General features: G+C 42.5%; 1 protein-coding gene across 2 annotated transcripts in view; it reads left to right on the forward strand.

Annotated features, from left to right (window-relative positions):
* Nucleotides 1-19,184, forward strand: part of HPS3 (HPS3 biogenesis of lysosomal organelles complex 2 subunit 1) — a 48,199-nt gene that overhangs the window by 19,467 nt on the left and 9,548 nt on the right. For both annotated transcript variants that reach the window (XM_033957794.1, XM_033957795.1), the window contains exons 9-14: nucleotides 82-263; nucleotides 6,252-6,432; nucleotides 8,778-9,008; nucleotides 14,054-14,239; nucleotides 14,550-14,744; nucleotides 17,140-17,247. In XM_033957794.1, coding sequence (XP_033813685.1) covers nucleotides 82-263; nucleotides 6,252-6,432; nucleotides 8,778-9,008; nucleotides 14,054-14,239; nucleotides 14,550-14,744; nucleotides 17,140-17,247 — 1,083 coding nt within the window. The remainder of the gene's footprint in view (nucleotides 1-81; nucleotides 264-6,251; nucleotides 6,433-8,777; nucleotides 9,009-14,053; nucleotides 14,240-14,549; nucleotides 14,745-17,139; nucleotides 17,248-19,184) is intronic.

The following is a 19,184-nucleotide window of genomic DNA, read 5'->3' on the forward strand; positions in this document are numbered from 1 at the left end:
TTTGCTAATCTTGAAAATTATTTTTGACTTGTGAATGCAAAGCTGTGTAATTTTGTATGTGTTTCTTTATCTTATTCCCAGGTTGAATACAGTAGAAAGTATGAAACTATCAGGACCCAAAGTAGCATTCATCTTCTCAGTGAAGCACATTTGTTAATACGAGCAGCTCTGATGGATCCCAGTTTGAAAGAATCACCAGAAAAAGAAGAGCTATTGGCAGCTTTCAGAGAGAGCTGTGGGTATTTAGGAGATTGTTACAGCAGGTTTGTGTTTTTACATTAATTACAGAATCCAGGAACAAGAATGGGCTACAAAGAGGGATCTTCTTAGAGATGACAGAATTCCAGAGAATTCCAGTCCCATTTCCTGAAATACGGCGGATAGTTGCGGATAGTAAGGGAGCCTCCTTTGCTTTTATGCAATTCAGATGTTACTTAGTGCTAGATGTACTAAAGTCAGCGATCGTCGCTAAACCTGTTTTCACAGCTTTAGCAACAATCACTATTACTGATCCCTTGTTAGCAGGTACAGCACTTTCCAGAATGGGAGATCAGGGGCTGTGTGCTGATTCTGTGGATCCCTCTGGGGTCTTGGATCCTGTGGTTGATCCTTCTGTTCTGCACTTATTTAAATTCACTGCTCTGCCAGACCTAACATAAGAACATAAGTATTGCCTCTGCCGGGTCAGACCAGGGGACCATCGTGCCCAGCAGCCCGCTCCCGCGGCGGCCTTCCAGGTCCTTGACCTGTAAGTTCCCACCACCTGAATTGTTTATGCCCTAATCCTGAAGTTCCCTGTTTAGTACCCCTCTATCTATACCCTGTAATCCCTTTCTCCTTCAAGAAGTCATCCAAGCCCTTTTTGAAACCCATTATTTTACTCTGTCCTATTACCTCTCCTGGAAGCGTATTCCAGGTGTCCACCACCCTCTGAGTGAAGAAGTACTTCCTAGCATTCGTCTTGAATCTGTCTCCTTTCAAGTCGAATGCTAGGAAGTACTTCTTTACCCAGAGGGTGGTGGATACCTGGAATGCGCTTCCAGGAGAGATGATAGGATAGAGTACAATAATGGATTTCAAAAAGGGCTTGGATGACTTCTTGAAGGAGAAAGGGATTACAGGGTATAGATAGAGGGGTACTATACAGGGTACTTCAGGATTAGGGCATAAACAATTCAGGTGGTGGGAACTTACAGGTCAAGAACCTGGAGGGCCGCCGTGGGAGCAGGCTGCTGGGCACGATGGACCCCTGGTCTGACCTGGCAGGGGTCCATCATGCCCAGCAGACCTTATTTCTGAGTTATTGCAGGAATTGAATTTAGTCACTCAGGCGGCTTTGTCCACTTCTTCCTCCTTGCTAAGTAGTGTACACTTGCAGTCAGCTGCCTTTCCCTTGCACCCTGATTTAAGTACTCTGGTCTCAGATCAGTTTGACTCTTCGGGGAGTTTGCTGAAAATTGCTAGAGCTATATCCCACTTGTATCCTGTGGCACAGGAGTGTCAGCAGCTTTTGGGTCAGTCTAGTGTGGATGGATGACTAACACTTCTCTCTCCCCAGTGAGGGTGGTGTTGTGTTAAAGGACATGCAGGACTGGTGGGTGGATGTGGTCCTCAGGATACTTTTTGATGCAGCTGCTTTGGCGATGTCTTTTGTCGCACTCGCCTGTCTCTCTCGACTATGCACCTTGGAGAGTGAATCCCCCTCCTCAACTTCTGATAGCTGGGACAGATTATATGGCGGATGCATTATATGTCCTCATGAGTTTTGGCAAAGGTGTCTGCATACTCCATCTCTGCCCGCCAATTGCTCTGGGTTCGCCAACAGGCTGTTGATTCCACTTCCAAGGCTACTTTGGCTAGGCTGCCTTTTAATGGGCAGTTATAGTGGGCAAAGATCTGAACGACCTTATGGATTCTGGGCTGGACCATCGCCCTGATTCTGCCGGATATTGGACCCTGTCCCTCCAGAGGTTCTGGTTGCTCTAATTTTTGGGCTCATGGCGTTCTAGACCGTATGCAAATGCCACGTCGCATAGATTTTCACAGGTCCAGATGATTATATACTGGCTACAGGCATTCCCAGCTTTCCACCTCCTTTTCTGCACCCTCTGCCAGAAAGGCTCAATGACGCCAGGCCAATGGATGCAATCTGCGGATAGGGGGCCGGCTCTCAACGTTTCTTCCTGCCTGGATGCACATTACGTCCGACCAGTGGGTCTTGGGCGTTATTCGGTTGGGCTACAAACAGAAATTTGCTCGACCTCTGACAGATTGGTTCATGGACTCTCCTTTAGGTTGCCTGAACAAAGCGCTCAAGTTTGAAGCCACCGTTCAGCACTTGCTGGATATTCAAGCTATAGAGCCATTACACAAATGGCACCCTGTCCACTCCTTGGACTCCATCTTGCGGTGTCCCTCAAGGATCACCCCTTTCCCCTATTCTCTTTAACATCTACATGTCCTCCCTGAAACTCTTTCAACTATCCCCCCTGGAAACAATCTACACTTATGCAGATGACATCCTTGTCCTCCTTGAGACTGACCAGAACCTCACCAACCTCCACGAAAACATTACAGCTTGCATAATGAGACTCCGTGCCTGGTCCCTCTCGGTACAGATGAAACTAAACGAATCTAAAACAAAACTACTCTGGCTTGGCCCAAAATTCGAACACCTGCCCACACTTTTCACACTACCCACAGGCGATACACTACAGCTCGAGTTCTCATGCAAGGTCCTTGGTATCACTATCGATTCCTCTCTCTCCCTCAATGACCACCTCAACTCCTTGGCAAAATCATGCTTTTTCAGCCTTCACATGCTGAGGAAAGCTAGATCCTACTTCAGCCAACAACACTTTGCCATCCTTGTCCAATCCATCATCCTCTCCAAACTAGATTACTGCAACGCCATCTACTTAAATCTATCAAAAAAAAGTATTCTAAGACTCCAGCTAATCCAGAATACTGCAGCCAAACTGATCTTCTCAAAACGCAAGTCTGACCATGCCTCCCCACTCCTTGCCAAACTTCATTGGCTCCCAATAATCTCCAGAATCCATTTCAAATGTTCCTGCCTGGCTTTCAAGATCATTCACGGAATCCTGCCTCCTCTTATCCCACTGTCTTTCAACTCCTCCAGTCCCGACTCCTCCAGAACTGCCCAAAGGCTTAAACTAGCCTTCCCCTCTCCACGCGGCATCCACTATTCAGGCAAACTGGGAAAATCCCTTCTCTTCAAAATCACAGGTCTTTGGAACGACCTCACCACCCCGCTGCGGAACCTGAGCTCCCTTCAGTTATTCCGCAAACAACTGAAAACCTGGCTTTTCAGCAAATTGTAGCTCTATCCTTCCCCCCTTTCTCTCCCCCCTTCTACACATAAGTTCATGTAATCCTTTTTCTTCTTCTCTACCCACTATTTTAAGTTCTTGTAAACCGTGTCGAGCTCCATTCTCATGGAGATGATGCGGTATATAAACTTAAGGTTTAGATTAGATTAGATTAGATTACCGCCCGACCTCTCGGGGTCAGGCAGATACTCCATATGCTTTATCATGCCAAAGAAAGGCTCAGAAGATTGGAGGCCTATTCTGGATCTTCAGCACGTGACTGCGGCTCTCAAGATTCCTCAATTTCGAATGGAGACCGTCCATTCGGTCTTTGCAGCAGTAGCCCCAGAGGTTTCTTGGCTCTCTGGATGACACAGAGGCGTACTTGCACATTCTGAAAGAGCCGGCTGCTGGACTCTATCACTTATCCCTCTATCTAAGAGAGAATGACCAAGCCACACGCTATGTGCCTTAGAATAATGCTGATATTTTATTTCTACAGGATTATACTCTTAGCAAGTGAACAGCATTACAAAGTAATTATATAAAAAAAAAAAAAAAGTCTAAGCATATAATCAGCACACAGGGAGAGAGATTTTACAACATGACAGAGTGCCGGCCTCTTATCAGTGAAGAAAACGTCTCTTGAGAGACCAAGCTGCATTCTACACATTTTTATATATATACATACAAAATGGAAGGCATACCGCATGATGCAGACTGAAACGCAAGTCTACAAAATGGTTGTGCATCTCTCAAACTGCTATCATCTCACAGGAAAATGAAACTTTGCAAACTTTGCAGGACTGGACAGAGGCAACATGTCCTTGGCTCACAGCCCAAAGATAGTAGATAGAACAAAATGGCCTTCAGATGCGCATGAATGAAGATGAGGAGAGGAAGCTCACCTTATATGGACAGAGAAAGCAATGGACAAAAGAAGCAACTCTGGTTCATGAGAGCTGGCAAGAGGGGCTCAGGAATAGGACGTGTTCAGGGCAAAGTTAGTTATGTTTCACAATAAATCAGGTGGTCCTCTAATGATGTAATAATAAGGTGAGCTTCCTCTCCTCATCTTCATTCATGCGCATCTGAAGGCCATTTTGTTCTATCTAATATCTTTGGGCTATGAGCCAAGGACATGTTGCCTCTGTCCAGTGCTGCAAAGTTTCATTTTCCTGTGAGATGATAGCAGTTTGAGAGATGCACAACCATTTTGTAAACTTGCGTTTCAGTCTGCATCATGCTGTATGCCTTCCATTTTGTATGCCTTCTTTGTCTCCACCAACACAGACAGGTCATTATTATCATTCTGTTCAATTCTCATTTTTCCAGCCTACCGCAAATTTTTGTGTTGTCATGTACTGGAATAGCATTACCAGATCTCAGCCCTGCCCTTTGGGCTGGCAACAGTGCCCCGGACCTTCACCAAGATAATGGTGGTAGTGGCGGCTTACCTGCGAAAGATGGGTCTCTAGGTTCACCCTTACATGGACAACTGGCTGATTAGAGCTCCCTGCTGACAGAGGAATGGCACATGGAGTGAGTGCTCCAGGTGCTGGAAGACCTGGGCTGGATTGTCAACCTCAGGAAGAGCCAGCTGCAGCCCACACAATCATTAGAATACCTGGGAGTCCTTTTTGACAAAGCAGTGGTTGCTGCCAGAAGGATGCTGGGCTGTAGAAAGAGAGGCGTAGCCAGTAGAAGAAAGAAGGTGTTGATGCCCCTGTACAGGTCATTGGTGAGGCGCCACTTGGAGTATTGTGTTCAGTTTTGGAGACCGTATCTGGTGAAGGACGTAAGAAGACTTGAAGCGGTCCAGAGGAGGGTGACGAAAATGATAGGAGGCTTGCGCCAGAAGACGTATGAGGAGAGACTGGAAGCCATGAATATGTATACCCTAGAGGAAAGGAAGGACAGGAGAGATATGATTCAAACGTTCAAATACTTGAAGGGTATTAATGTAGAACAAAATCTTTTCCAGAGAAAGGAAAATGGTAAAACCAGAGGACATAATTTTGAGGTTGAGAGGTGGTAGATTCAAGAGCAATGTTAGGAAATTCTACTTTACAGAGAAGGGTGGTGGATGCCTGGAATGCGCTCCCGAGAGAGGTGGCGGAAAGGAAAACGGTGACTGAGTTCAAAGAGACGTAGGATGAACACAGAGGATATAGAAAACAACTGCGCAAGACTTACTTGACCCCATTTGATTGTGATTGGCTTGTGTTTGTTATCTTTTATGCAATATTGCTTTATACCTTAACCACCATGGACCCCTGAGGAAGGCGTGTTATCCGAAACACGGACCGTGTCGGGTCCCTTGGTTGGCTATAAGGTTGTATATGTTACTGCATTTATTAATAAACTATGCCTGCATCTTGTACATTATCTGCAGTTTGTTCGTTGTTTTCTGCTGCTGTATTTTACTGCAGACCACGTTGGATTTTCTCTCTCCCTTTTGTGTATTCTCACAGAGGATGTAGAATCAGAAAATAATATTAAATATTGAACTAAAGCCAGTACTAGGCAGACTTGCACGGTCTGTATATGGCCGTTTGGGGCTGGATGGGCTGGAGAAGGCTTCAATGGCTGGGAGGGTGTAGATGGGCTGGAGTAGATTTTGATGGAGATTTCGGCAGTTGGAACCCAAGCACAGTACTGGGTAGAGCTTTGGATTCTTGCCTAGAAATAGAAGAGATGTTGATGAGGACTGTAACCTGAATTAAAATGGGGCATCCTGATATTCAAAAGTAACAGAAGGTTTCAGAAAGAAATTATCATCCAATTTTTCTATTTTATGTATGGAATCTCTGCTGAATAAGGGTTTGTTTGTTTTTTTGCTTAAAACTTGTTTTGGTTAGAGAATCATAATCTTTATTATATTACATAATTTTTAAAAAATTATTTTTGTGTTTTAAGGTTCAACACTAAATTTTCCCACCTTGCTTTACCATACTACAAGATGTCTGCATTATCAATGTCTGATATTCTGAAACAAGGAAATTCAGTCATAGGAGGAGGTAGAGAGGACTATGGGAAGGGGTTTTTGTTTTACCTGAAACACTCCCTGTCGGAAGACCTGGACGAAGATCTGAGTGAAGTAAGTACCTAACCAGTGGCATAATGAGGGAAGCTGGAGCCTGGCATCTCTGCCCCTACTTCTTAAATGCACTTCCCCCCCACCCCTACCTCCTTAAAATTTTTTTTTTCTGGTTTTCACCAGCAGCTAGCAGAGTCGCACCTACTACTCATGCCAGCTTGAGCCTGCCCTCTGATGTAACTTCTTGGTTCCACGAACAGGGGCCGGCATGAGCAGCGGGGAGGAATTCCTGCTCTCTGCTGGTTAAGACTAGAAGACTTGAAGAGGCAGCGAGGGAAGTGCATTTGAGAGACCACCCCCATCACTGTGGGGGAGTGAAGGAGAGATGTCAGTGCCATGGTCAAGACAGCACCCAGGGTGCTTCGCTCCCCCCCCCTCTCTCTCCCCCCTTCCTCTGTTCCCCCCCCCTTTCCTAGGCCATTACACCTAACTTGTTTCATTTGTTGGAAGTAACAATTTTTATCACTTATAGATCCTTTTCTTAAATGGCAGTAGAGGTTTCTACCACGAGCCAGCAAATTAAATGCTTCGACACTCATAGGAATTCTACGAGCATTTAACTTTCCGGCCCACGGTAGAAGCCTCTACTGCCATTTAGTAAAACCCAGTGTTAATATTTTGTTTTTAATTAGTCTCATTAACATGGTAATTTTTCCCAAATGGCTTTATTTGCTGCAGGTTCTGTCGCTGAGATTGCTGCAAAGAAATCTGAAATGAATATCATATATACCAAAATATAAACTGAGATTTTTGGGCCATAAAAATGGGGGTCTTGGTTTATATTTGAGTTTTCATGCCCCCCCCCTCCCCATCTGCTGCCACAAAACCCCTCCGAACCGGCAGACTTCAGCCCGTGTCCGTGCCCCAACCCTCATCCCTACCAGCCAGCAGCTAATGTTCCCTTCCTCCATCCCAAGCAAGAGTAACGTCCAAGGCCTACCATGATTTTCTGGTGGTCTAGTAGTTCAGTGGGGCGGGAGCAATTCCTACTCGGTCCTGCCCATTCTTTCTCCACAGCAAAAAATGGCCGCCAAGGCTTCAGCAGCAGTCTTATGAGGCTGCTGAAGCTTTATAAGACTGCAAGCAGAGCTGATATTATTGATATGCTACGATAGCATTAACTGGATCTTCACAGCAGCATCAGAGAGCCTCTCTTTAATGTAAAAATTATTCCACGGAGATGAATTTTGTAAACCTAAGATCTTAACTTTCTTGACCAAGTACTAAATTCTCTACTTTTAGGCCATAACAGAGTATAGATATTTATTGTACTGTACCTATTTTACTACAGGGAAAGTAGGTACATACGTGTATGTACGCCTGCTCTGGAATAGGTGTAATTATGTGTGCCCCAGGCAGTTCTAGTGGTAGGCAGCCCCCCGGTACCTTTTTTTTTTTCATCCTGGTGGTCCAGCGTGTTTTCCGTGCTCCTGCCTTGCTGGACGGCTGCCTCCTGATCGGTTCCCCTGCTCTCTTTCAGTGAAGTCTGAATCCACTCCTTTCCATGTAGCATTCTTCCGTGTAAAGTCTATCACTGAAGAAGGTGAAGGACTTAAGCCCCTATCTCAATAGTAGTAGTAGTATCTTGCGCTGGAGCTTTCCTTTGTTGGCCTGTCGATTTTGCCGACTTGTGATTACTCGGCAACGGCGGCAATGGGCTTCCCCACCTAAGGGCCCTGGGGGGGAAGGAGCAAGCGGCATCGATTGTACCTTTTTTTTTTCATTCCCCGCTGCGGCCTAAGGCAACCCTGAGTGGGAACTGATGTTCATCGTGGCTTTCCTGTGAGCTGCAAGAAAAAATCAGCCCCCCAAGGTCCTAGCGCTCATCTGTAAATAAAAAATAGCGCTCTGGAGGGGAATATATACATCAGAAATTTAGATGCTACACCCAGACTGAAAATATTTATCTCTGCTCTGTCGGTAGCTGGGGTTCATTTACAGCAAGCAGAGGCGGAGCGGCACTTTCCTGCCCCGCCAGACCGAAGCAGAGTCCTGAGGGGAAGGAGCCGTTGAGTGTTACTGGTGCTTCAACTGCTGTCAGCAGTGGCGGTAATATGCTTCCCTTCCCTGGCAGTACCGAGTCAGGGCCCTTGGGGAAGGGAGCAATCGGGAGGCAGCTATCCAACAAAGTAGGAGCGTGGAAAGCGCGCTTAACCGCCTGAATGAAAAAAAGTTACAGGTTTTTATTTTTTTTTTAAATATTCGCTCCTTAAGACACACCCTTATTTCCACCCACTTTTTTTTTGGGGGGGGGGGGGAAAAGTGCATCTTATAGAGCAAAAAATACAGTATCTGTTTATATTGTGTTTTTCTTATTTTCTGTTTTGAAATAATTTTTTGCATAGGAACTCGCTGCAAAAGTGTTGCAGATATTCAGCACTGTTGAACCAACTCAGTTGCCTCACGCCTTGTGCAGTACTTCCTTGAAAAATGTTCCTCCTCGAACAGCAATGGACTGTTTACAAAAATTAGATACCGCACACCCGTCGGTCATGGTGACACTTGCAAAGGCAGCCACGGCACTAAAAATAAAGGATCTTGTGGCATACAGAACCGAGATGGAGCGGCATACAGAGGTAGTCTGCAAGTTCAGTTTGAACAATTCTTTCTGCTTGTGCAATTAGCAGCTAACTAGTGCAAGAAAAGAATAAATTTGCTTTCATATAATGAGTTAGTATTTGAACCCTGCCAGCCAGGTTTTAGAAGAAAAGCTGACTGCAGGATTTAAACATTTTGTATGTTTTCAGTGCTGCTGTCGTAGAAGTAGTGGCATAGAATATCCACATGCATTGGCATGCACCATTAGTATATAGATAGTCAGTGATATTCAGCTGCTTTCCTTAGAGCTGAGTGGTTATTTTTGGTAGCCTAAATTAAACTGTAGGGGGGAAATTCTATAAATGGTGCTTAGGTTCGGTGCCGCTAGGATCCCTAATCATGAATACCTAGCGATGCCTAACTAAAATTCACATGCAACTTAATTGTTTTCTAATGGGTTAAACGGCATGGTTTACGCCATTAAAAACAGGTTTTTTTTAAATCTTCATTGATTTTCAAACTTCAATAATGTAATACAATTGATATATCAGAAAAACTGCACAAGAACACATTATTAACTATATAATTATTACATTAATAATCATTTCCTCCCCTCCTGAACTTATTATTTGAAAAATAATACATATAAAATAATTTCAATATTATAATGAAATAAGTAAACTTTTCAAAATATATTCCCCCCCCCCTCCCCAATTGCCTTTTCATGATATTGACAGGAATAGGGGTTCAGCTGATTACCCATAATTGGAAAAATCATGATAGGGTTAATTTTACTTTTTGGTGGGTAACTGTGTGTACAACGTACAAGTATGAAAAGATGATGGCAGAACGTTTTGGGAATAATAAGTCTTTTAAAGATATATGGAGTCCATTGACTAATTTTATTGTATTATAATTAAGGCCATGTTTCTTTCTTTTTTCATTACATTCATTGCACATAAAAACAGTTTTTAAATTGATAATTTAGGTTGCGCTCGGATATCAGCATAGCGCCTAGGAACACCAAAGTGCCTTGGCTTGAGGCGCCCTCCGATGCCTAACACCTTTCTGAAAAGTAGGTGTGGTTGTGGTAGAGAATAGGCGTGGTTAACTTAGGCATTGGTAGGTGTTGTAGTTAGGCACCGGCAGATTAAGCCAGCAAAACTTGGCTTAATATACTGGCCCCTACCTTTAGGACGCCTAGGCACAGCTAAGCATGATTCTATAAGTAGTACCTAGTGGTTGATTTGACAACTGCAGCTAATGTTGCCTACAAGTTAGGTGCAGTTAGACATCATTTATAGAATTGGACCCTATATCTATATGGATAATGCTTAATATCACTATCTCTAGATTTAGGTGGGAAACCCCCTTCCCCCAAACACACACACTCACTCTCCTTAATTACTCAAATTCTGTAAGGAGCTGCTATAAATGATCATGCCTAAGTGCTGGAGATACATACAGTACATACCTATTTATATAAGACACTTGTATAATGTGAGTGCTGCCCATGTGTATGCCAACCTGTTAAATATGTGCTATGCAAGATACACGTGTATTTAGGTAGAATTTTGGTATGTATGTAACATATGCACACATGTATGCTACTTCTTGAAACATTGACACATTTAATTAATTCATTCATTCATTTATTTAGCCCGTCCTCCCAAAGGAGCCCAGAACGGGTCACAAGAGTACATTCAGAGTATAGGCAGGACAAACTTTGGTGGGAAATACAGACTTAGTAGACTTTTACAGTATAGGAAAATCAAAGAAACACTGTGGAGAGACAATGTTCCTGAAAAGGACTTTATTTAAAAAATGTATAACATACAGACTTGAAAATATAGTCTTAATGGTAGTAGATTAAGTTAGACTTGTGGTGGCATGCAGGTTTAGGTGAGAGTCCGTTTGGTTTGTTAGGTGGTGCTTTTGAGATCCATCAGTCAGGGGTGCAGACGCAAGTCGTTGAAGAGCTGGGTTTGTAAAGAGGAAGGTTTTCACGGCCTTCCTGAAGTTCCATAGACTGTTTAACAATCTGATGGATGGGGGGGATGACGTGCCATAATCTGAGTATGAAATGTGAATAAGAGCATTTCCAGGCTGTTTCAGACATGAGTGAGCGGCCAGGTGGTAGATGTTAGTGTTTCATTATATAGAAGTGCCCCCATAATGCCGGGGCAGTCTGTAAGAAATTTCCTTTTCACGATGAGGCTAATTTTATAACAAGGTACCTAGGATAAGAGGGTAAGCAGGTGCCTACTTTTCTTTATAAAATACTTACCACAAGTTACAGAAAATATGCTTACATTTCATGCACAATCACTTAACACCAGCCCTGAAGCCAAAATGTGTGAAAATTAATTATACTGTTTGAGCACAGTTACACGCTCACCCACAGGCAAGATATTATCCATCAAATCATTGTGCATACCTTTCTACTAGGCAATATTCTGTAAGAGATCAAAACACTCAAAAAGAGGCAAAAACAGCAGATTTGCATGAAAACAAATGCATTCGTGTTTCCATGTGGATCTGTAAAGGGGGTGAGGCCATGGAAAAGACATGGGTAGGTAAGGGGCATTCCGTTAAAATGCATGCAGTATTATACTATAGTGAGGATATGCGCCATAGTTGCGCACCAGGATGTATACCTCGTTTCAGTTGTTGTAACTCCTCGCAGAACATCACTACACTTTATTCTATAAAGAGCACCAATCCTGGACTGTCCATTATACAATACTATTCTGTCTGTCTCTCTGCCCCCCCCCCCAACAAGGCCCATCCTATCCACCTGCTTACCACTCCCTTCTTTTTCCCCTGGACCCAACTCTACTCAGCCTACCTTTAAATGCTGTCTTCAGCCCTGTAGGCCAGCAGCAGACCTACAGAAAGGCTGCCTGCTTGGGGTCTTTTCCCTATGATCTGGAGCCCCTCCTGATCTAACTTGCTGTTTTTAGAGGAGACTCCAAGTCAGAGATAAATCTAATGCAGGCTGCAGGGCCAAAGACAGCATTTAAAGTTAGGCTGAGCAGTGTTGTGTCGTGGGGGGGAGGGAAGGGAGAGGTGAGCAATCACATTGGGTCCTGGAGGGTAGGGAGGAAAGGAAGACGGCCGTGTTGAGACCTGGCAAGGGAGGACAGATGAGATGAAATACCAGACTGACTGACCATGCATGCGGTAAAAGTCAGAGCTGTGGGTGATTAATTACTCATACTCAATCGCAATTAAATTTTTAAAATTGTGATTAATATTTATTTATTTATTTAGATTTTTTATCCCGTCCTCCCAGTAGCTCAGAACGGTTTACAAGTAAACATTCACAATGGAGTGAATTGGACATACAAGATTATACAGTAGATTTAAATACTTAATAAATAATTAACATGTCAATCGTAGCATTAATCGCAATTAACATGCAACCTTAATATATGAGTATAGTGTTGCTTAAAATTCATTAATGTGCTCTTTATATGTTTTTAGCAACTGTCACTAATTATATTATATAACCCTATTGAATATCAACCCATAAGTTTTTATAATGCACAATTTTTCACAATCCTAGGCCATTTATATCTACTACTGCATTTTATATGGTGTTGCAATGTTACATAGTGCTATACAGACAGAAGGGAAATGGGCCTTCCAGTGAAGCTTACAATTAAGTAAACAAGAGGAATATTTAGGTGGACTAAACAAGGCTAACTAAAATTATATAAGTAGCATTAGCAGCAGCTATAAAGTGTTTTGTATTTTATCTTTTAGAAAATTGTTGTAGAATATTTGAATTTGCATATTCAGATCCTCATTTACTAATATACATTGACATGTTAGTGTGCTTAGTAAATGGTTCTCTTTAAGCATAATGTACATTAAATCCCATTAATAGAATTAGGAAATGAGTCCCTTAATTGCATGCTCAGTTGCAAAGACATAGGAGTCTGAACTGTAGGTGAATATCCCCTGGTCGCAAATTGCCTGCAAAAGGATGTCTATAACATCTTTCAGCGCCTCCTCTTTCACCAATGGAGTATAGTTCTCTCTTCAGTTTTTCCTTCTGCAAGTAAGTTGAGAAGGTGTGTTCTTTTTTTTAAAAAAAATTATTTATTCATTTTTAGAACTTACAATAAGTATATAAGCAAATAAAACATTTTTAACTTAAATACAACACTTAATAATCTGCAAAACATCAATTTAGAATTTATCTCCCCTTTTCCCCCTTGATCAGTAATAATCTTTGAACACATAAAAACACGTTATATACCCCATCCTTACATTTATACAAAGACCAAAATCTACATACCCATCCCCCACCACAGTAAATGAATATTATTTTCCCCTTAAATATGCATGTCTAAGAGAAGGTGTGTTCTGATCTGCTCTGTTTTTTATTATTTTTAGGTTTTGTTTTTTTTCATCCAATTTGTGCCAGAGGTCCCCTCAAGTGGGGCAACTCTGCCTGAGAGAGGATGCAGACTCCACAAAGGAAGTCTGCAGTTCGCAGGGCAACTCCTGGGTTTGCCTGCTGACCCCGCTTGCTTTGTGCATGCTCAAACTCAGGGTCTGTTCCTCTGGGAGCTAGCTTGCCTTCTGATTTATTAGAGGCTTGAGTGCAGACTGTGGGACCTGTGTGTTAATCCCTTGGGGTTTCAGGGAGCTGGCTGCATTTTTATCTCTCCCTAATGAATTTGTTGAATTTTGGAGCCCCTTTGTGTTAGGGCTAGTTGCACACAGCAGGTTGGTTCGTTGGTACACCCATGTTGTAAGTTCTTGCTAATTATTGTTCTTTTTCATGAGTTACAGAGCAGAACAGACATATATGGTGTTCTTGTGGAAGTTCCCCATGCCCCTCCTCCTAATTTATTTTCTTATACTGGAGCTCGACTGCTTTGGTACAAACTGAAGAGGGTGCTATACTCCCACTGGTGAAGGAGGAGGAGCTGAAAGAAGTGATTGACATCCTTCTGCAAGCAACTCTCGACCAAGGGATATTCACATAGACGCCTATGACTTTTAACAGAAAGAAGAGTATCAAGGTAAGAATCTAATCTTCTAATGAATCATTTGTTTTTATATGTAGATGATGATGGTGTATGGGTTTATGATTGAACCAAGACTACTGATGCATCACATGAATGGAGAAATTGTTTCAACAGAGCTGGCCATTCACTTGAAGAAGACTCAGCCTGGATTGCTTGTGGCCTCTATGGTGGCTTTATATGAAAACAGCAAAATTGGACTTCAGGAAGCTGACTTGTTCTTGAAGGTTTATTTACAATCTAAACTTCATCGTTCTCACAGTTTAAAGCCAACCCCTTTCCTGGTTGTTTTTATACCTTATTAATTCCAGGAGTAGTTAGGTACAAATTTGAAATAGAATCACTCCTCTAGTTAGGTGCAAGCATTTACACCAAAAGGCTGCAAGTGTTTATACTGTTACAGAATTTGTACTTAAGTGAGCATCATCCAACCCAAATGTTGTTGGTGCCCTTTTTTAATTTACCCCTTAATGTCTTATTTGCCTCTATTCCCCTATGACTGTTCTTTTCACATTCACTTATTTTTCTTGTTTTCAGGTGTTATGCGAACAGCATGCAGATGGAGATAGAACCCCTCAGTTACTAGTAGATTTCTGGGAAGCTCTTCTCGTGGCATGTCCTCGGGAAGCTGTGCTCCAGGACCTCCTCTTCAAGCTTATATCTCATTACATCTGTAGGATAGCTGGGAGGCAACCTCCTGACACAAAACCACTGAAAACACCAGAAGAGCTGGTAAAAAAAAAAATAATCCTTCTATATTCTATTTGACAAACATTTTGGTCATACAAAATAGAGAATGACATGGGAACAAAGTTTGTCCCTGTCTCCACAAGCTATGTCCCTGTCCCAGTGATCGACGCATGGTGTAGTTTAATATTAAGACAGGTGTAGAGAGGGCCATAATATTGGGTGGCTCTGGAGACATCTGGAAAAATTCTAAGTCTCCTCAAAACTTTGTTAATCTGTTTTTGAAATATAGTTTCATTAATAATGCCTTATCCATCTCACTCATACAAGTTATTACCAGGGTAGACTGAGTCTGGATCATATCTTGGCTATCCTCTAAAAATTCAGTCAAATTTATTTCAGGTGATACCAGCTGGTCCATATCCTGGTTGGACTCTTAACATCTTCTGGGGAATATAGTAATAATTATTAATAGGAAAGGTCTCAGCATTGGGTAACCCCAGTATTTCCTTAAATAATTTTTTAACAATATTTCAGGTGAAAGCAAGTGGGTTACTGGGAAGTTAACCAAGCGGAGATTCCTTGTTCTAAAACTATTCTCTATTATTTCTAACCTAGAATGGTTAACGCAAGAGTCCTTAACAGCAGAGGTAGAAACAGTTTGAAAAGTAATGACTTGTGATTCCACAATACTCATCCTCTTATCCAGAACACCTAAATTGGATCTACATTCTCCATTTTATGAACAGGACTGCTTGTGTAAAATCCACTGTCTGTCTTACTGTTGACCTCAGAAACCCCTCCACTCTAGTTATTGCTAACCACAAGTCTTTAAGTGTAATATCTTGCGAACCTTCTGGAATAGACCCCCGGGTCACTTGAAATTTCAAGCGCCTTAGGAATTTCAGTAAAAGCAATTTTATTAGTATCACCAGGAAGAACTTCCGACTCAGTAGGATTAGTGGGACTAACTTGAGACCCACATACACTACATATTGGTGTAGGAGGAGGATTTTGGTCGAGAGGGTTTAATGAAGCTTCCGAGAGTGAAGATGACTCCATAGAGAGAGCTGATACTGAAGTATTTCAAATTATTTTTAGATGTTTGTCCATTAGGACAATAGTTGCTGGAGTTGAACTTTTGAGTTTAGGTTTAATTTTTCTTTTGTCCATATTTTATGATAGGAAACAATTAATGTAAAAAAAGTACCTGGATAAAGATCTTCCCAGCTCCTCTACTCCTCATGGCTCCAAGGGGCTTGGCGTGCCCCTTTGGCCACACCCTGTGGCTGCACTGAGTTTTTTATGCTGGGAGAGATGGACCCAATGACGTCAGTGGTCCGTCTCTCCAGATGCCTGCCTGCAGGCCCGTACCAGTCCCAGCAAAGGTCAGAAAGTTTGCCGAGGTAGGCAGCAGCAGTACACTCCGGGGCTCCCAACAGGACCTCTCCCAGTGCCCAACAGCACAACACAACTCCCCTGTGTTCAGTCTTTCACTTCTTCCTTCATCCCTTTGGTTCATCATCTCATTCTCTCCTCCTTCTTGCAGGTCCAGCATCTATCTCCCCTCAGTACCCCTTCCATGGGTCCAATACCTCTCTACCTCCCCTCCCATAGGTCCAACACTTCTCTCTAACCCCTCCCTTCCCCCCACCATATAGGTCCAGCACCTTTCCCTCTTCCCTCCAGCTCCATTTCCCCCACCACATGGGTCCAACACCTCTCTTCCCCCCCCCATGCTTCAGTGACCAAAGAAAAAACTTCACAGGCCTGCTCCAGGACCTTCCTTCTGCTGAGTCCCTCTTTCCGATATAACTTCCTGCCCCATGGGTAAAACTGGAGGGGAAGTGGGAAGGGAATCAGAGGGGTCGGTCTGTGGCAATCACATTTGACCACGGGAGCATGGTTTTTTACCGCTCACGTGGGATGGTAAAAAGCTTTTGCACCTGCATTAAATTTGCTGATTCCCCACTCCCCCCCCCCTCCCCAGTTTCTGCGAATTTACTGCGGGACCCCCATCCACGTATCATTCTCTAAAGCTAATATTTTATTAGTTGCCCAGATGTTTCATGTTAGCCTACAGTAGTCCAGTAAAAAAAAATGTTGTCACCTAGGCTTTTGTTAATGTTTGTTGTAACCTTCTGAAACTGTTGTCTGATTTTTCTACTTGCAGTTTTCAGTCCAGTTCTATTAAAATTCCTCAGTGTCTGGTGGCATGGAGTTAGAAAATACAGTACAGATAAAAAACTGAGGCAATAACATGTTTGTGAAAAGTATTTTTTACCTGCTTAAATATAAATGAAGATAACCAGTTTTTCTGATTCTGCTCTATTCTGATATCTGGGATAGATTTTGGACAGTGAAATACACTGAAATAAATTGATCATGACTTATAAGGCTTTTAATGGGATGTAATTTTTTTTAATGTTGTCTGTTGCAGATAAATTCCTGCAGTCATTATGGTCTAATTTGTCCTTGGATCACCTATATGGTTTCAAAAGAATTACTGCCTGATAATGATTCTGCTGAGGAACTTTCTAAATTACAGGTATTTGAAGATGCTTAAGTTATTTTAGGTTTGAAAACCTGTTTCAGAAATATGCATTTTAGAAAGAGAGAAGCTGCTGCTGAACAGCTGATAATACACTGGGCAATACTCAAAACGCACTTATCCAGATAACAGCACCTGCTTTCCAGAAAAGGGCAGCTGACCAGGATATTCAGAGACATTATCCAGATAGTGCTTCTGGATTGGAGAATGACATGGGAACAAATTTGTCTCCCTTCCCCGTGGGTTCTATCTCCGTTCCCATCCTTGCAAGTTCTATCTCTGCCCCATCCCTGCAAGCTCTGTCCTTATTTGCATAAGCCTCGATCACTTATGATTTTAAAGTGTTCAAGGCTTGTGCAGATGAGGACAGAGCTTGCATGGATGGGACAGAACTTGCGGGACGGGTCGGAGGTGGAGATAGATCCCACAGGGACAAATTTGTCCCCATGTCATTCTCTGCTCTGGATGTCCTTACTGGTTGCCTGGGCACCATGCAGAGTACCAGGGCAGAGCCAGGGTATCCTTGATTGTACCCAAATAGTGGCAATATTCAGAACTTATCTGGATAACTTGAGACAAATAGAAGGCTAAAGTTATCTTAATTGCCGATCAAATATTGTCACCTTACGGATAAATTCTGGTGACTGCCTTATCTATGTTCTCAACATTGGCCACTGTGGTTAATAGGGCTGCAATTTAATCTGTTAACTCTGCAAATAATGCATTAATTATTATTCACAATAAAAAAAATAACCACATTGTGGCATTTCCTGTCTCCTCCAAACTTCTTTTCATTTTCTTTCACTTCTAACCCCCTGTCTTCGGTGCAGTCTGGCATCTTTCCCTCTATCAGCGATTTCATATCACCTACTCCCTTGCCTTAAAGGTGGTCTTCTGTTGGTCCCATCAGTCGCAGCAATGCACATATGCTACCTGCAGCCTGTTTATGGCTTAGTGGTTAGAGCTACAGCCTCAATACCCTGAGATTGTGGATTTAAACCCCACACTGCTGCTTGTGACCCTGGGCAAGTCATTTGATCCTCCACTGCCCCAGGTACATTAGATAGATTGTGAGCCCACTGGGATAAATAGGGAAACTGCTTTGAATGTGGTTTGAAGGTGGAAGCAGTATACAAGTCCCTTTTCCTTTTCCTCTTTTCCCTCTACACCCAACTTGCCCATGCAGAAACAGGACCACGGAGAAGAGAAGAGGGAGGGATGTTGGATCTGGGGATAAGAGGGAGGGAGAGAGATTTACTCCTTTAGGGAGGGGGATGGAAATTGATATACTGCTTTTCTGTGATTACAATCAAAGTGGTTTACATATTATATAAGATACTTATTTTGTATCTGGGGTAATGGATGGTTAAGTAACTGGATATTTTTTGCGACCAATGCAGCTATATTTAAAGAAAAATTGCTGACTTTGGAAACTGAATATTGACCTGACAGTTTATAGGTTTTTAGAATTTTATTTTAATTTGTTTTGCTTTACTGTTAGGTGCCACTATGTTTTCATTTTGGACCAATTTCAATCCACAGGCAATGGCTTATCAGGTCTCCCTGATATTTCACTGCCTGCTAGATCTACAGTAAAATTAAGATTTCTCAGCTCTTTCTTACGCCTAGGTGTGGCAGAAAACCCACCAGTGAGCAAGTCATCATATTTTGGTTGAACATACAGCATCACCTTAATGCACTGCAAGCCTCGTAGTTTATCAAATGAAACTTCAAGAGATATAAAGCCGTTTGTAGTACTCGACATTTTAGAAATGTTTGTTTTGTTTTGTTAATCATCTCTAACAAAAATCTGAAGGTGAAGTGTGGTTGACATGTTAGTTCTTTTTTTAATTGTCTTCTTTGGGTCAGAAATGAAGCATGAGAGAAACACAATCCTTCAAAATAAGTCCTCCCAGTAATCATTTTGCAGTATT

The sequence above is a fragment of the Geotrypetes seraphini genome, chromosome 9 (genome assembly GCF_902459505.1).
Source record: "Geotrypetes seraphini chromosome 9, aGeoSer1.1, whole genome shotgun sequence".
Taxonomy (NCBI): domain Eukaryota; kingdom Metazoa; phylum Chordata; class Amphibia; order Gymnophiona; family Dermophiidae; genus Geotrypetes; species Geotrypetes seraphini.